At 42.5% G+C, this 19,574-nt stretch overlaps 1 protein-coding gene across 1 annotated transcript; it reads right to left on the bottom strand.

Annotated features, from left to right (window-relative positions):
• Positions 1-904: 904 nt before the first annotated feature.
• Positions 905-19,240, bottom strand: CPSF3 (cleavage and polyadenylation specific factor 3; the record flags this gene model as incomplete). The annotated part of the gene is made up of 18 exons (XM_079549931.1): positions 905-1,009; positions 1,471-1,567; positions 2,130-2,199; positions 3,981-4,068; positions 4,612-4,706; positions 5,591-5,689; positions 6,434-6,542; positions 8,142-8,294; positions 8,598-8,744; positions 9,408-9,566; positions 9,928-10,103; positions 12,092-12,242; positions 13,536-13,625; positions 15,295-15,472; positions 16,455-16,583; positions 17,342-17,439; positions 18,286-18,349; positions 19,173-19,240. 18 exons carry the CDS (start codon positions 19,238-19,240, stop codon positions 905-907), a joined length of 2,076 nt encoding a protein of 691 aa, XP_079406057.1.
• Between the last annotated feature and the right edge of the window lie 334 nt (positions 19,241-19,574).

Genomic DNA, 19,574 nt, shown 5'->3' with positions numbered 1-19,574 from the left:
ACGGCGGGAAGAGAGCGGAGGAGGAGGGCGGGGCCGAGAGGGGCGGCTTCGCTCTTTAAAGGGCTCCCGCAGCAGCGCCGTGCCTCCGGCGGAGCCCCGCGGGCTGTGCTGGGCGGCGGGAGGGAACGGGCCGATACACGGCCTTCTACACGGACCCAATCACCGGCACCGTCATGAGCTAATGGTACCGTATTTCGCTTTTTCAAAGAGGGGGTTCATTTGTGGTGCGATGAAATTACCACCTTGCAAAGGCTCGTGTTTAGCGAGGCAGGGATATGCCGGGCAGGGAGAGGAGAGTGGACGCACAGACCTTCACCAACGGTGCCGGCTGTCAGGGCAGCCTGCAGGTAACGACAGAACGAGGGGGAGCGGCTTTAAACTGGAGGAGTGTAGATTTAGGAGAAATTCATTGCTGTGAGGGTGGCGAGACACTGGAACAGGTTGTCAGTGAGGTTGTGGATGTCCACTCCCTGGAAGCATTCAAGGCCAGGCTGGATGGGGCTGTGAGCACCCTGGTCTGGAGGGAGGTGTGCCTGCCTGTAGCAGGAGGTTGGAACTGCATGATCTTAAAGGTCCCTTCCAACCCAAACCATGCTGTGATTTCTATGCAACAAGGTGGGAAAGGAAAAAAGCAGAGGATGCATCCCAGAGAAATCATGTTCTTTCAGCACGATTTGCTGCCGGATCCACCTCCACTAACTCAAGAGGACCACACTTTATTATGATCTACGTGCACAAATGCAGATGACATAGGTAAGGCTGCTCACCCATGATTTGAACTTGGTTTCCCACTCATATAATGCATTTGACTTGCTGATGAAAAAATTTATTTACTTTAAAAAACCAGTCCAAATAAATTTGAACGTTCAAAGCTTTCTGTATGTATCCTAGGTATCTACAGAGGTCAGCAGTACACTGGGCTGAGGGCATCGTAGAGCCTCTGTGCAGCCAGTTCCACCATTTCACGCAGGGATTCGTCGTCTTCACTTCCTGGCTCACAGTCAGCTGTCTGAGAACAAAAAAAGAAGTATATGAGAACAACCAGCACATCAGATTGTTTTTCAGAATACCAGCAATGTTCGTGCATAAGGGGAAAAGAAAGAGCAGTCACGCAAATTACAGCTATGGTTATCAAGAGCTTTCAGCTGCAATTTCTGTTCTTAAATGTTCCACCACCGTGTGGAACTGTACAGTGAAGAGCTGCATACACCTTGCCAAAGATGATGAAAAATGACGTCATGTTTGATGAGTTCTTTGCTTCACGCTATGTGAAATGTCTTAAGTTCCGTAGCTTGCAACTGATTCAAAATCAAATAAAAACACACAATGTCAGTCCTCAGAGATGTAATTTCGTGAGTGAAGTAACCTGCACTGCATCAGGTTAACATTGTAAGTGGATTCACACGGATGTTCCTGCATCCTACTGGACACAGCATGGATAAATAACCACAAGTGCTTCACTCTCCATACCCGAGTTTCCAGTGAAAGGTTTGCAGTCTTGCCATCTACTGTGACACACAGAATTGAGCCTTCTTTTGAACTTACACAGTCTTCTCCAAACATATCCCTGAAACAAAGGTTGACTCACATAAGGTAACTGCCAAACAGCAAACTTCCATTAATCTTAGGCTTCCGAAGGCATTTTGTGTCCTTTCAGAAGCCATTATTTATCCCATTCAGATGTGACTAACAGGTCACAATCTAAATTAAGGGAGGCAGTGTCACATAAGAGTAAGAATTTTAGCAGAACAAGTCTCATAAATAAAGCAATGGATTCCTGTAATGTCCAAGAGGTAAGAGGTCTGCTTGAGTAACAGAGCAAACACCAGAGTAAGTTTAAGAGAGACAATCCAAAATGTTTTCCTGTAAGAATTCACAGTATAATTTTGGGAGGAAAGGTACAACTCCATTGATGGGTGAAGTAACTGGGCCCCAGATTTGTAGTCTCAATGATACTGAGAGCTTTTTCAGGGTACTTCCGTCTTTACTTAACCCCAGGCCTACAAAGAAATGTTAATCTGTACTGGTTATTTTAAATTCACTCTACTTTTAAGTGGTATTGTAATAAAATTACTCTATTTACATGATTAACGGCGATCACTTTCATTTAGAAAAATACGCTGACTTACTGAAGCATCATCTCCATTCTCTTGCGATACTCTTCCATGTCGACTTTTGTGGAAACTTTTTGCACTGCAGCTGAAAAGAAAAAGCCATTTTACTTTCATATACTTAAAAGTGGAAGAAATCCTCATGACTTGTTTATAATCCTTCTATTTTCTTTAGCTGTAGTAAAGTACTGCATCACAGAGTGTAGGAGCATACAGAAACACAAAGTAAAACTGAGCACCAAACGTGAGCAATAATAATAACAGTGACATTCCTGGAACAAATGGAGGTTGGAAACGCTGATACTGCTTTTAGACTTTGTTTTCAAAATCATTAGGTAGCTTAAAATGAACACTGTCCTTTTGGAAATGAAGGAAGAATACAAGATATTTCAGTTGTATCATCTGTACTTTTGGTTAGTTTTCACAAATCAGAGCATAAGCACACGGCTAGAAGCTGACAAGAAAATACATACTGAAAATATCACAACCAAGAGAACGGTATGACCTTTATCCAAATATAACAACAGAACTGCTGTGTGAATTTACAAACTTGGGAGAAAGAATTTCTAACAGAATTGTTGAGTCAGGTGTGAGACTAAACAGCTAGGGAACAGTGACTGCTGTTTTATATGTAATTATTGGGGAATGGTTTTAAATTAAAACAGGGGAGACTTATGTTAGATATTAGGAGGAAGTTTTTCACACAGAGGGTGTTGATGCAGTGGAACAGGTTGCCCAAGGAGATTGTGGACACCCCATCCCTGGAGGCATTCAAGGCCAGGCTGGATGTGGCTCTGGGCAGCCTGGTCTGCTGGTTGGCGACCCTGCACATAGCAGGGGGGTTGAAACTGGATGATCATTGTGGTCCTTTTCAACCCAGGCCATTCTATGATGATTCTATGATAAAAATATATAGTAAGAAGACATAAGGAGTAACCCAGAGAAAACAGCTATTTGTTCATATAGCTCCAGTGCCCTCCTCACTGGTTTGGAAAGAAAAATCTACCAGGAGTGTTGTAAATAAAATGTTTTGTGAGTTGACAACAGACATCAAATCAGATCCCTCACTATCCATTGTTAGTAATTTAAAACTGTGGGCTAGTTTAAGGATACACTGCAGACCTAGATCCTTAGTCTTCACAAAAGGACCTGATATAGAATGATAAATGGATTGTCATTGAATTATCTGCCTTACAGTGTTAACAAGCTGCCAACATTTATCCTCAGTGCCACAAAGAGATGCCAACATAACATTCAATGTCCGCTCCAGATTTTTAGCATAGTGATGTATGTGTTTGAAACCAAAGCAGCAGAACAAAGAACTATCAGCACTGGCAACCTCAACAAAATGGTTCTGATTCTCGAGAAGCAATGCCAAGCCTGTTATCTGATGACACTTTCACTACCCAGTCATATCACCTGGTGCTTCAGTGCAGTTGTGAAATTAGACTTTTTTTCAGCATCCCCTACCTAACTCCTTCTGTTGTGCAGTCACAGGAATACTGCTTGTGAATGGTAACCATGACTTTCTCATGAGAAGCTGAAACATTTCAGTGGGTCCCATCCATTACATGATAAAACTAAAAGGGACTAATATTTAACTTCTTTTAAAATAGGGCTGCATTTTCCACAGACAGCTAGAAACCGATGCGTAAGAGAAAGCTTCAACACGAGGATGTGCTACAAACAATGAAAATGAAGTTGTAAATGTAATTCTGCATTTGAGGAACATAAAACACTTAAGAAGTTTCACGATGTGAAGCACAATAGCAGGAAACCTATTTTAAGGTGTTCTAAAGCTCTTGAAGCCTGATATTGAAAATTCAGAAGAGAACCTGAGTTGAAGAAGCACACACTGGGACTGATTACCTTTCTGTATTTTAGGATTTGACTGAACTTCCAGTATCACTGTGGTCACAGTGTCTGCATACATATCATTAGCAGGATTTGCCACCCACTGGAAGATCAAAAAAACAGAAATCAAATCACCATTTCAGCCTGCTGCTGGGGCTCAATAAATAACACAACATAAAAACAACATTCGTTTTTTTCCCCTCTAAATTCTAGCTTCAAATGACTCACATTTAGCAGTCTGAACTATTTGTAACTTGAAGCATTCTAATAACTTTCCATGAAAAATTAAAGCTGCTGAATATTTCTGGACACATTTACAAAATAGTTATTAATTAACATAACAATTTATGGGCTGGGAGAGCAGGAGGGAACACTATTTAACCTTATTTCCAATTACCAATTCCCCAATTAAAAAGGGCACCGAATCTACCATTAAACCACTGAGTCACAGCACGAGAAGAAACCAGCTAAGCGAAATAACCTGCATGAGCACAGGAGTGTAGCCAAAGGCAACGTCTCCTTTTCATTCCACTCATCATCCAACAGAAAGCCACTTAAAGCATTTCATTGTGCACAGCACCTACATGGCACTATTCTACAGGATCTGGAGAATGAAAAAGAGTTGTTTCTCCCCCCCAGTGCCTACCTCAAGGACCACCATGCCTGGTTCCTGGATTACAGTAATACTTTTGAAGACCTTCAGGGCTGGTTTTTGTTGAATTTCTATTTCCTCTACATCACCTAAGAAGCAGCAACAAATGGTTAGCAAGAATAGAATGACCTGAGAACGGGACTAACTGTATCTGCATGGCTTTTTGAGCGTGTAGTACTGGCCATTTTACTTGCTTTGGATTCTCATGGTTGACTGGCTTAGTATGTTGACCTGAGCACACCAATGGAAAACAAAGTAAAATGAAAGCCTTTCTTGCGTGAGGCAGCACGCAGGCTGTGAGACCTGAACACCAACTGAATGCAGGTTTTCTCTTCACAGGTGATACACATTTGACTCTGTCACTAGATGAGGGGAAAAAAAAATTCCTGAGCTTTAATCTGGGAAGGGATCCTGGTACATGCTGTGCCTTTCAGGAACCAGGATGGGAGTTGCTCCTATCCTTAAGAAAACCAGACAGAGGCACAGGAAATCTCTCTAGCAGCAGATTTAAATGGCTTCTGGCATGCAAAAGGCCGACCAGGATGGATCAGTCCCTCATGGGGAGGAACAGAATATGTTGTCTGACACAAAGAAAGACAATTGTTTGCATCTTTTATTAAACAGATGTCATTAACCATTCTACTTTGGGGCTGGAAATAAAAGATTATCATTTGCTAAATTTTTCATCAGGGTGGCTAAGCTGCTCACTTTGGGGGCTGACAGGAGACAAAAATCAACTGAGGTTCTACACTGCTGCATGCTGATGGATTTGTATTACAGTTACATCAGGATGCCCACAGAGGGTCAGTCACATTCACGACCTGGACTTGGCAGAAGCTGCATTACCTAACGAAAGCCATGAAACACAAAACAAATTGTGGCACTTCAGAGCAAAGAAATTTCCACTCAAGTCCCCAGAAGACTGGAAGTTGTTTTAAAAACAAATCACAAACATTTCTTTCTGAATACCCACCAGTAAGCTTCTGCAGCTGATAAAAGAGCAGATTGAAAGGTCCAGTATAGGGAATAGCCAGTGTCTGTGTTACAGTGCTCATAGCCAAGTCTGTGTAATCTGAAAGAGTTTTTAAAAGAACATTAAGAACAGTTTCCTTTAAAAAAACTTTAAGTTTACTTTCTAAAACATTAAGTTGTCAATATAGAGAAACAATGGCACTGAAACATTTAAGGCAGGGGGTTGAAAAGGACCGTTTGTAAAGAGAAATGTCTATTGTAAAATAGATTATACATTTGTGGTCAAGGAACCAGCAGAAGTTTGTTATTTTGTCACAAGCAAAGAGTGAACGAGGTGGGACAGCTGAACTGCTTTCCTCAACTCTTCTGACCTTACTGTTCCATTGAACTACTCTTCTGTTTGAGAATAAATCAATTCTTCTAGCAACAGACAGCAAAGGTGCAGTGCACAACACATTCACTGCACTGCCATTTTTCCACTAAAAATTAATGGCATTTCAGAAAGTAACAGGATAATTGATCAAGGCAATCTTCTGCTCTCACTGCTACCTTTTATATGTACTTAAACATAGGAAAAGTTCTAAATAACCAGGAGAAAGGAATTTTTCTTCTTTTCTGCAGAAAAGGCAGAAAAAGTCTTGAACTTCAGAGGCCACTGAATTGAATGTCTTATTTCTCACACCAACAGTTCAGAAATGTAGGCAAAGCTAAGCCAAACTAACACCAACATGTGTCCAATGATCACCTCCAACACAAAGTAACAAACAAGCAAACAAAAGCCAGCACTGGAGAAGAATACAGAGAGCTTCAATTATCCACCAAGTACATTACTGCCTTTACTTACTGGAGAGGTCACATGGAGAAAGGATGTGATAGTTAAAATTTCTTTTGACCAGGATTCCAGAAATTCTCTGTCCTTGCTCTGGCTTCTTATCTGCCAAAGATCCCATCACCTGAAAACAAAAGAACACACCTAGTGCAACAAAGCAAGCTTGAAGCCAACTACACAGATGAAACATAGGTTATTCAGAAAAAAAAACAACCAAGCATCGTATGGAGTTGTTCTGAAAATAAAGGGAGGTTACAGCAACCTCAGGCAGCCACAAGAAAAGGTTTAAAGAGTAAAAATATAAAATACTAAATAATGTGGCAGCCTTCCTCTGGTAGCTGCCATAGAAAACACACATGCAAACCGTATAGATTATCTTCTAGATACTGGTCGTGCAATTAAGTCCCAGAAGGAGTCAGGTTCATCTGCTTTCTAGTTTTCAGCAACATTTGCTAGTTTCCACAAGCTGAGAGATGAGCACTGCAAACCAGTGGGATTCTACTTCTGCCCCTTTGCTTTTACACCTCTGGGAAAGATCTGGAATCTTCCCACCATCAAATATCTGAACATCAGAGCAGTTGTCCAGAGAGGTTACGAAGACATCGGAGGAATCCAAGTGCAGACCATACAAGGCTGTAAGCCACCTGCTCTGCTGCTCCTGCTGTGAGTGAAAGTCGGCCTGCTTCAGGAGGACCCTTTGACTGAAATTATCCCATGCTGTAACTACATTGCTTTGGGAATCAAACAGCTAAACTGAAGCTTTCTCAGTGGATTTTATTTTAAAGGAAGAGTAAATGTAGAATTAGAACAAGCACATTACCTTGTCAGTCACTCCCCCTCCAAACTGAAGTGTCATGAGAAAACCAATGCTAAATACAGTGCAGTGTAAGGTAAGCTGGGGACAAGGTGACCAGTCATCAAAAAAGGGTATTCTTCAAAGGACCCAAACTAGAATCTGATTAGAAGCAAACTGCTGTCCAGTCAACACACACTTCTCTACAGTTTCCATGTACATATTGGTTTCTACTTATTTCAGTATGTAGGTTTTATTGTAACATTGAAAGATTATATTACAAAATATAATCATATCTTAAATACATTCTAGATGCATGTGTTCTGAGTAAGAAGAAATAAACTTGCAAAACAATATCTTTAAGCTGTTTTTGTGGTTTTTTTTTATCATTTTACTGGATGCACCACATTCGTGGCTACAGACTTCCTTCTGCCAGAGCATCCTGTTTACAAGCTGTCTCACTGATTGAAGTATCTAGAGACAGCATCTCTAAATGCCTGATTATAGTCAAGCATGTAATTATTTAATTCAGCCAAAGTAATTATTCTCTTCTAGTATATATGGATGGAACGGGTGTTTGACAGCATCTTCCTGAAATGTAAATGAAGTCTATCACATTATTTATGCACAGAATGCAGTGCTCTAGCATGACTGGAATTGATATTCTTTGTTAGGAGAAAATTGATGAGTGCTGTTCAGATTACACAGTAAAGTCAGACTGGGATGACAGGACTGAAAGCACCAGCAGGTTATTGATGGCAGAATAGATCTAGGTTAGCCAAAAAAAACATTCATACACTTTGAGATCTTGTAAAACACATGCAACCCAAAACCAGTTCACCTTAGAGGCTTGGAAGAGAACATACACCTTAGTTTCAGAGGATTGAAAACAAATATTATTGTATGGAGATGAAAATACTGATTTCATACCTTTGCAAGTTTTTCTCCTCTGAAGTTTAATGTCACAGCTTCAGTATTCCTAGGATTATGAACTTCTATGTGAACTTCGTCGTTATCTTCATATTCCCTTATCAGTGCTGCCTTCAATCTGGCCATTTCATTCTGCTCACCGTGAACTAAAATCTATAGGAAAGACAGTTTTCCTTTTAACATAAGGTATTTGTCCAACCAGGTATGGTTAGTAAACAAATTATCCAAGAAAACTGCCTCTTGTGTATTTCATGAACACAACGCAAGGAACATCAGCTCAATTATGCTACACACAGTCCAGCGTTTGTCTCTGAATTCCCTGTATCATTCAAAGGCACAACGCCACACCGTATGTAGAAAAAATACATGCAAATAAGCACAGTGCATTACATATGTCCCATTTCACTTTTTTGTACATGAATCCACCCTGGAGAAGCAAGTAGCATGAATACTAACCACATGTGGAGGTTTCAAGGCCCGGATAAACTCACTGGTTTGTTGGTAATCCGTGTGAGCAGAGAAAGAAATGTAATCCACAGACATCTTCAGCGGCAGTTTTTGCCCTGACATGGTTGTGATCTCTTCAGGTTCAGACATGATATGCTAGGAAAAAAAAAAGAGTTTCTTTAACAAAAAAAACTGGAAGTCTTCTATAGACATTGTAAATCCAGGGCTTTACATTTCAAATACCAATGAAATCTTACTAACAGCCAGATGCAACGCAAAGAACAGAAAAAGCTCCTCCAATTTCACAAAATGCATGCACCCAAACAGAAAAACAGCACGCACAACACACATGGCCAACTGATACAGGAGTCTGTCCTTCTTCCGGATGCATCCCAATGCAGTTTGCACTGAAATTATAATGAGTGTGTGACTTCTAGCCCTAAAAGCCACACTACACACTTTAGTTGCCCACAGCTGCTAGAATTAAAAAAGAATTTCATTCTCTACAATGAGACAGTGGCACAGCATGCAAAATGCAGTCTGATCTCTGACATTTAGGTAGTGATGGATTTAACACCAACTTCTCTAAAATTAGGGTTAGGACCCCTTGTAGACCCAGGGGTCTAAAGAGGAAGAAAAGCACTTTAACTTCAAAGTGCTTTCAACTTTACCTACATAATCATGCAGAGTTGACAACAGTCTTCTTGGTAAATACAAATGAAGTCACTTCCTACTGGAGAATTCTTTTTAAACGTAACACAAACACTACTCTTATCAAACACCACTACTTTAAGGACTTGTGGCACGTTAACAACTCACCTTAGCGAGCGTTCCTTCAACACAGTACCCAGCTATAATTACTCCATTTCTCTTATCTGTGCACCAGCTCTCAAACAGCTCTCTGGATAAACCACTCTGCATCATACCTGGGGAAGCCATCACAACGCTTGGGCCAATATCATCAAAATGATCCATACTCTGAGAGGAAAATAGCAAGAATCTCAGTTACCACAATCCTTTAACGACATATAAATTGAGTCCTACATCCATCCACGCACCATCCTCTTAAAAAGAACTTCTGCAGGAAAGTTCGTCTTACTGACCCTCATAAGGGGCAAAATATATGCATACAGATCTACAGACAAAGGCAGGTGCACAAGCTCTTCTCAGCAGCCCTCTGGGAGGGCAGATAATTCAGATATAAGCCTATAACCAACCAGTCTCTTCAGGTAGTACACACAGACTTGCAGAATGATACAATGATTCAGTGTGTACGTGCAAACCATGCAGCAAATACAAACTCTTGTATCACTGTTCCTCTACTGTAAGCCAACCTTACCTTCAGATTGCTAATATGCTTGAAAACAAATGGATTGTTGATGTTGATTTGCTTGCGGATTTTGTCATTCATGGCATTGACGTATGTCTGATAAACAGCCATGCACTTCTTAGCCAGAGAGGAGGCGTAGTAAATGGGGATGTCGTGGAGCTCAGGATGATTTTGCCAGTATTCATCTAAAACAAAGCAACCTACACATCAGATAACTCACAAAAACAACATGAAACAATCCCACGCAGTTGAAGCAGCGAAGGGATAAACCTGTTACTAAGCCTGGCTTCCTGCAGCATCACCAACACTTATTTTATACAATATTTTACAAGCTTAACTGAAACAAAAACAGCAAAATGAAGTTCTTCACTAACCACAACATACCTTATTGCTGATGGCAGAAGTCATGGCCCTTACTAAAAACAAAGAAGAGATGTGAATGCAGATAACAAGTGGAACTCACTCAATTTCCCACTTGGATACAGCTCTGCTCGTATAAAATATATTTGTATTACAACTGGGTAACAATCATCAAAAAAAGAGTGGTATGCTCTTTTGGCCTTATTTGTAAATTCAGAACAACACAGCTTTAACCTGGCAGCTTTGATCTGCAAAGTTCTGAATCAGACTGAATCAGAAGACCTTAACGCCATAAATATCTTACTAAGCCCAAATGTAGGGCAGAAACAGCCACTAACAGGTAAGCAATGGCAGCACTTACTGTAATATCAAAAGACTGCACCCAGCAGCAGAATTTCCTGTATCACAATGCAGTATTTTATTTTTTGACAGACACAAATGGAAGAACAACAAACCCAGAAGCCTGCAGGTTAGCTGTGTAGGCATGTGAGATGCAATTACATTTTCTACCTAATTAAGCGCCCAATTGCATGTTGAGCTTGAGTAGATATATTTCCATGTTTATCTTTGTAATGTCACTTTAACATCTGCACACAGCAAGGAAAGATGAACAAATTACAAATCAGTGGCTACAGGAGATCTCAAGTGTTTGGTTTTCATCTCCTCTGTCAAATCCAAAAGGTTCAACATAAAGAATAATGCCACTGCACAGCACTGACTACCACTATGCCTGGATCCCAATTTTTTGGGAACATTTGAACAGACCAGTAACACATCCTGAAAACAAATACCAGACAAATATCAGTTTTTTATGCTGATCTGAACTTAAATGGAAATTAAGAAAAAATGTCAGTGTTTCAGGTAACATTTAAGAACCAATGCTCCCAAAAATACTTCTTTTAGTTTTGAGATAGTTATCTGTTGATCTTCCCAGGAGAAAAAAAGACTAGTTAAACATCACAGTACAAATTCAGTGTGCCTGGAGATAACAGCTTACTTAAAAACAGTTTTCTCTACAGCACCTCACAACAACTTTTTCCATCTTTTATGAGAAATACCTTGTTATGGCCACGTATAAAGCCATGTATAATTCCCCTTCCCTCATTTTGCTCTTACTAATTTGCTTTCCCATTATGATTAAGACTTCACAAATGCTAGAAGTGTTTGTTATGGTCTCCTCAGCTTTTGTTCAGTCAGGTTTGTGAATTAAAGGCTGAAATTTTGGAACAAGACATACCTCTTTCAGCAAATCAGTTTAAATACAACAGTCACGTTCTGATTATTCACTTTGCAATCTATCATGATGCTTCCTATCTGCTGAAATCCCAGTTCAGCAAGAGTTAAAAGTCAAGGTCATATTACCATGGCCGCCCAGGGAGGTGGTGGAGTCAAGGGAGTCAGGGAGGAGGCGCTCAAGGGATGTGGAGATGTGGCACTGGGGGACGCGGTCAGTGGGCACGGCAGGGCTGGGTTGTGGTTGCACTTGATGATCTCAGTGGTCTTTTCCAAGCTCAGTGATTCTGTGATTATAAGGAATTGCCCTTTCCTGTCTATGCCTTTGTTCTAGCTCACAAAGCCAAACTGCCTGTCCTGTATCTGCATTTGGAAAATAATTTTTTGGCTGTTTGATCACTTCTTTTTTTTTTTTTTTAATTTAACATTTGAACAATATTACACACTGTCAGGTAATGAACACATTGAAAAATGGCTGAAAAGCTGTTAAAAAAGTCACTGCACCTGAAAGACCGCATGTGAAAGCACTCCCATTTACCTTCATATGTCTTTTGTTCAGAGGAGCCGGGAAGGTACATACCCAAAATTAAAAGCAGCTCTTGCGCCCGACCCAGGGCAAACACAGGAATGAGGCCTCTCCCTCCTCTATTTACAATGTCATGAACGGTGTTACAGAACCGGGCCTCTCGCTCTTCCCTTTTCTCATGGATATGAGTCCCGTAGGTGGATTCCTATGGACAGAGAAAGCTGCTATTGCAAGTGCTGACACACAGACTGGTTCCTGACCACCTCCTCTGCATCCTCTACGTTAGGAAATACTACTTCTCTGAAGAGTGGGCAGGCACTGGAACGGGCTGCCCAGGGAGGTGGTGGAGTCACTGAGCCTGGAGGTGTTCAAGGAACGTTTGGATTTTGTGTCGAGGGACGTGGTTTAGGGAGAGCTATTGGTGACTGGTGGATGGTTGGACTGGATGATCGTGAAGGTCTTTTTCCAAGCTTGGTGATTCTGTGATTCGGTGATCCAACAAGAAAACGCAGAAAAGCATACTGGTGTTACAGTGCAGAAACAGAACTTTCATTTCACAATTAAGGACTTCCATTTACGTGCCGTGACATGGCATGCATGAAGCTTTCAGTGTTACAGGATGTTGGGGCTGAGAAAGGGGAGGCAGAGCAGAAAGAATGAATATATCAACCCTGGAATCAACACCCTGCTCCAAATTCCCAATGCCACCTCCTCCACCACGGTAAATAATGACAACTTCCCCTCCCCCAGACACTTCCTTGTCATTTGCAGAGAGATCCCACCAGGGAGAAAAATTAAAAAGAGACAGAGAAAGCTATAAGTGATGATTCTTCTTCTAAGTGATTTCTGATTTACATTCTTTTCCTAACTGAAAATGCTCCACTTCTCTGAAGAACAGGTTATTTAAAATGCAGTAACTATCAATGAGAGAAGCCAGTTGAAAGGGACAGAATAAATGCAACACTTTCTGTATTACTCTAAAAGATGCCAGTTTTCATTTTGAAAAGACAACTGCTGCTGTTGGAGCTTCCCCCCAGACTTCTGATTTTCTGAACAGACTCGGAATAAAACCATTTTGCTCAGAAAAGAAAACATAACAAATCTGAATAGCACCCAGGACACTTCCACTCAGGACAAACACCCAACAAATACAGCTGGAAGTACATTAAGGTCTATTAATAAAAAGGCATCTGGCTGAATTGAAGTTTATGTGATACATCCAGTGAGCACAAGCTGACACCTGGTAAATCTCCAGGACTGAAAAGGCATCTGGAGGCCTAAGGAACTGCATTAGCAGAATTACAAAAGGACAGTTAGATTTTAAGACTTCAATACAATGAAAAGAAGTGTATGAACACCCAAGTGTTCCTATCCCTACCACAAATCACTCACTGCCACTGACCTCCACTGTCCTTCTCATTCCCCTGCAGCTCTAATGAAGTACTATCTCTGTGCATACTTAACAACTGATTTAAAGAAATGCTTTTGTAAAACTTACAATTATAAGAATATCGGGTTTAATGTTGGGAATCTCGGCTGCCATCAGATGCCTGTCTTCCTGTCTTGAGAAATCACCTGTATACAAAAGCTGTGAGAGACAAAGAGAAGAACTTACTCTGGTTATGGGTTCTACCAGCTCAGCAGTTTTAAAAGCCTTTGTATAGGAAAACTGGTTGGTTTGTCTGTTTTAGCAAATTGAATTGTGAGGAGTTTATGATAAAAAGCTCTCCTACACTTCAGCTAAAGACTCTTCCGAGGTGGATGGTGCTCACAGTGGTAGCACACCAGTACATACATTTCAACCACAGCAAGGTAATTCAAGCAGTGCCTCAGTTACAACAGAACAAGGTGAACAAATGCATTGTTGTTGCTCCTCATCCTGTACGTAGAGGCGCCGCTTTCAGCATTTTGCACTGGTCATGAGAAGTACAAACTGACCTAACAACATACAGCAGGTACCAGATGGAAATACAAAGGAGACGAATCGGCATTTTATACAGCAGAATGCAAATACAGTGAAGAACAAACTGCTTTTAGAATTCCTTCTAGGAATTTCTGATGCTAAAAACAAAGCCTGCAATCCAACAGAGCTCCCAAATGGAATGGCCGAGTTCCCCATTGCAGCAAGAAGTGATTGGCACCCATTAAGAACTTTCAGTGCATTAACTGCAGGGTGGAATGCAGTTCACTGTGCCCTCAGTGACTGTTTCAGAACTGAATATTTTTACTTAATTTTTCCATTGATGAAAATGTGAATAGTAACAGAAAGCACAGCCAGCAGTAGCTGGTAACCGGCCTACAGGTCACCTGCTGTCACATTCCTCATTTGCTTTGAGCTGGAAGATAGGGTTTAGTGCTTGTGGTAGCAGTGGTAATGAGAAGATGGTTGGACTAGATGATCTTACAGGTCGTTTCCAACCTTCTGATTCTATGATTCACAGGGAAGTAAAAAAAAAAAAGTGTGCTAAAAAAAACCCCAAACCACTGGAGCAATGAGTACTTGGGGGGAAATCTCTGTCTCACCCTAATCAAGAAAACAAAAAGCAGCAAGATGTCTAAATTTTATTGCAATCATTCTAAATACAACTATTTCTATGCTTTCTAAATCTTATTAAGTCTGGAATTCTCTATCATTACAAACCACAGACAAAGTCCTGCTAGACAGCAAGCCTCAGGGCCTCTCTTCCCCTTTTGACGCTTTTTTGGGTGGAGATTATCCTACCAAACTCCAGTTTATGAGATTAGTTTCATGTCTGGCTTTTACACAGTACTGTCTGTGATTATATGATAATTTATTCAATCTCGGTGCCTAAAATTAACAATAATTCTATTTCTTTAGGTTCTTCAGCATGAGAATTTTGGAAAAAAAATATAGCTCCCATGCTTTGACAAAAGCCCACAGGCAGATGTGCAAATAGAAAAACAAGCTTTTTACTAAATGCAGCATCAGTGAGACTGCCTCAGCCATCAGCTGCCTCCGAGCGGACCAGCCAGGAGCACCACATATTTACTGATTCCAAGCCTGAGTCCTAACTCAGTCCCATAAAGCTCAAACATATCACCTGGTTCAGCACACAGATGTCACCTGCTCATTTTAATCCATGAGAAAATACATGCTCCATGTCAAGGCCTCCTACCTATGTGCCCAAGCCTGCCTGACAGCTCCAACCACAGCAGTAGGGCTTAATAATAAATATTAATTAATGACTACATTAGAATTCAGGCCCAATTTCAACTCTGTAGCAAAAAGGAAATACCTTCACACCAGCTATTTCAATCATGAACATGGCTGCTCCCAGAACGTGGCCTGCATGGTAACACCAGAACTTGATGCCTGCCACCTCCTTCACTTCATGAAAGTTGATGGTTTCAATCTTATCCATGCTTTCTTCCAGGTCTGTTTCTGTATACAGCATGTCATCTGCTGATATATTACTGCAGATAATGAAAGTGGTAAGAGTTAATCCCACCGGCTCAGATAATACAACAGTTGAAACAAAAAGTTCCTGCGTTCTTCCCAGAATAAGATCTCATTCAGAAATGCCACGTTCCCACACTGGAAATGAAGCCCAGGCAGTTCACCCAAGCAGAGCTAAGATGCCTTTTCAAAAGAAAGACATGTTAACTCTCTGTGCACGTTAGAATAATTGCTGCAGTTCAGGATCTGCTCTGGACCCATCTCACAGCACTAACGGGCTCCCAGCCTTTGCCAGAGGTTCCACACTAAGATAGGTCATCAGACACCAAACCAAACCACTTTTCCCCCTGGCCCAGAACAGACAGGTTAAAAGAAGACTGCCTGCAGGCTTCTGATCCAATCTCCAATCTGCTGAGTTGACATGCACTCAGGACCTCTGCATTCACACAGAAAAAATGTGCTCAAGGCATGTTAATGGAGAGAAAAAAGAAAAAAGAATCAACACACAAATAACAGCACTATCAATAGCCTTGCCTAGATGTATTATTTAACTTATTTATCTTGTCCTGAAAAGCAGGCTGTATCTTTAGGGCCTTAAAATTCCCTACTTCTGTAAAGCTTAAGAAAAAACACTGACATAAAAACACATAAGAGTGAAAGAGTGAGTTAAGAGCGCGAGCCTGGGGGCAGAGGAGATGAGATGCTAATAGATTAAAAAATAGATTAAAAAAATAGATTAAAAAAATAGTCCAAATATGGCGAATCAAAAGGATAAGAGGAAACAAGGTAAGACTTTGTGCTGATTGACAGGAAATGATCTTAGAGACTCAGTATCCACGAGGCAGTAAGATGGTGCACTGCTTCTAATTTTGTTCCAGTCTTGCTACCTGTGGTGATGCCCAGGTTTGCCATCTGCGGCAGCTTCATCTTACAACTTCCCATCGGGTGTACAGGGAAAATAAGTAAGTAGTTAAAGAGAAACCCAACAGGGCAGCTTACCTGACTTTGACATAGTCTGAAAGAAGCCATCTGTAAATAGCTTTTGTGGCATGAGTCATAAACGTCCTTCCTTTAAAACTTGTTTTCTGCAAAAACCATGGCAAAGCTCCACAGTGATCTAAATGGAAACTGAAAAGAGACACGCAGATCTCACTCAAACGCTAACATGAACAACACCATGTCATACAGTTCCTTACTGGTCTGATGTAACATCCTGAAAATGCAGAAGCAGAACTTTTAACCTCACTGTTAACTATGCTGGTCTATATCCTGTACACTAGTGACTGCTAATCAACTGGGAAAGGTAAGAGCAGTACAGAAAATTCTCCATTAACTGCAAAGACTCACACAATCTCAGAACTAACTTCTGAGAAGGATAAAACAACAGGAATCAGGAACATAAGGGATGTCTGAGATGGAAGAAAGCTGACAGAAGTGTTCCTAAGTTTGCATGTAGGAAACCAGGAATTACAACATGAGCTACTGAAATAAAACTATTTGGCTGCATTTCTAAGTTTAATTCCAAAGAATTACTTTTGAAATACAGGCAGAACAAACACCTACCATCAAACCCCAGGATTTCATAGACAGCTGTAACAGGTTATATACAATTGGATCTCTTTTATCTCTCTGTTACTAAGCAGATTCAAAGCTGGTGTAAATCTCTGAGAATCTCTTTCATTCCAAGCCAGTAGAGCAGTCTCCTTGTAGGAAATACATTCTAGAAGCTGTCACAATGGTCAAAAGTGACTGAACAGCCTTCATTTTTAAACAGCTTGACACAAAAGTTTTGCCAGCTCTGTAACACCTATTTTCAGCCTCTCACAACCTACGTATGTGTTCACACCACGACCTCGGTGCGTTTTGTACTTGTAGGTGCAACTTACTGGCTAATCAGAAGGAGGTCAATCTCAGCAGGGTCTATCAAGTCAATGTAAGGAAGAGCATCCATTCCTTCCAGTCCAGGATGGATGCCGCAATCAAGCTGAAAAAACAAACAAATAAAGAAAAATTAGAGCATCACAGAATCATGGAATGGTTGAGATTGGGAGGGACCTCTGAAGGTCACCAGGCCCACCCCCCGGCTCTAAAAGAACGTATAAGGACTCCTCCATTCTAAAATTTAATTATGAGCAACTAGTAGCCTTTAGGATCACACAAAAAAGGCATTTTTTCCTCAACAACTTCTTTTAGCATTGGATTTTATAGCTGTGTGTCTGCCTAGATGGTTTATCTCCACTGGGAGAGTGAATGCCTTTCAAAAGACCCCATTCCCTGTATGTAATACTGTGTCAATCCAAGCTTTCATTTACATTTCCACGCTACCTGAATACACAGAATGCTATACGGAAGATATTTCTGCTACCCTCCGTGAAGACAACTTAAAAAGGGGAGAAGAACATGTGTGTGTTTACACATGACAGTTTATACACAACAGGATATACAAGCAAACCTTAGGCACCACTGAAGCCTGACACAGAGATTTCACAGTCTGCACACAGACATATGCCTTCTGTTTGGGAATAGATTTATTTTACAGATTTATTTATTTTACAGCACACACCTTGTAAAAGCCTACCCTGTATTGTTTTAAAAAGCCAAAAAACGTGCTTCTGCTAGCAACAGCTGACTTCAGGGAGGAACTGGATTTAACCAATAGCATCTTTTTGTGTTCTACAGTACTGCAACGGATCACAGAATGGCTTAGGTTGGAAGGGATCTCACGGGTCATTCAGTTCCAACCTCCTGTCGCGGGCAGGGATGGCCAACCAAGTCAGGCAGTAGATCAGGCTGATGGGAGGGCAGACAAATACACTTGTGAAGTAATTACCATTATTTTCCTTCCTTTGAACTCCAGAATAATGCACGATCTTCCTACTTCTTGGCCAGCTCCTCTGCAAAAAGATACCAGAGTCACGAAAAGAACACACGCCCCATAGATGTATGTCAGATGCTTCTCACAGAATTAGTTTTCTGTGCAGAAACAGTGACTGCGGAGTACAGAATCACAGAAGGGACCTCAAGGATCGTGTAGTTTCAACCCCATGCTGTAAGCAGGTTGCCAACTGCCAGGTCAGGCAGCAGCTCAGTCTGCCAGTGCACAGCCAGCCCAGCCTCGAACCCCCCCAGGGATGGGGCACCCACAGCTCTCTGGGCAGCTGTGCCAGGGCTCACCGCTCCCTCTGTGAAAAGCTTCCCCCGACACCTAACCTACTTCACTCCTCCTTTAGTTTAAAATCATTGCCCCTTGTCCTGTCACTGCCTACCCATGTAAAAGGGTAGACTTCCCTCCCGTTTACTGTTCACAGTCTCCCTTTAAGCACTAGAAGGCCGCAGTGAGGTTTCCCCTCCAGCCTTTTTCTGCAGGCTGAACGAGCCCAGCTCCGTTTAAGCCCAGATACTTAAAGTAACTGAACGACTACGTCTATCACAACGGAAACGGGATGCAATTAATGCCGCCAGAATAAAAGATCCCGGATTTTGGAAGACGGCCGCGGTGCCGTCGGTTGCAATGCGTGCCCGCACCCCTGACTCCCGAAGCACCAGGCGGGCAGGGGTCGCGAGGTTCCTTCCGAGCCGCTCCTGAGGGCCGCCCGAGCCGGAGCGGCGCTCCCCCACCGCGACGGAGCGCTCCGAACGGCCGGCCGGCCCTCCGCCTCCCGGCCCCGTCCCCCCGGCGGCATAAAGCGGAGCCGAGCATGGCCCCGCCGCTCTCACAGGGGCCGGATGAGCAGCTGGTCGCTCTCCTCCGCCGGGATCGAGGCCTCGGCTTTCCGTTTCGCCATGGCTGCCGTCCCTCCTCCCGGCCGCGCTTCCGCTGGGCGGGGAGCGCCGCAGCGCGCAGGCACCGCTAGGGCGGGGCGGGACACGGCGGCGGAGGTGGTGAGCGAGCGGGCGGCGGGAGCGGTGCTGGGCGGCTTCGGGGCTCCGGGGCTCCGGGGCTCCGGTGCGGCCTGGGGGCGGTGGACGGGGAGTGGGGGGCGGCGCGGAGCGGGGGCCGCCGGGGAGCGCGGTGCCGCACGCAGCGCTGCCGCCCATCGCTCGGCTGCCTGCGGCCTGCAGGGCTCTTCCTGCGGCCTCTTCCTGTCGCCCGCGAGGCTCCTCCGGTGCAGGAGGTTT

This window comes from Tetrao urogallus (genome assembly GCF_951394365.1).
Source record: "Tetrao urogallus genome assembly, chromosome: 2".
NCBI lineage: Eukaryota > Metazoa > Chordata > Aves > Galliformes > Phasianidae > Tetrao > Tetrao urogallus.
This window is presented reverse-complemented; position numbering and strand designations above follow the sequence as displayed.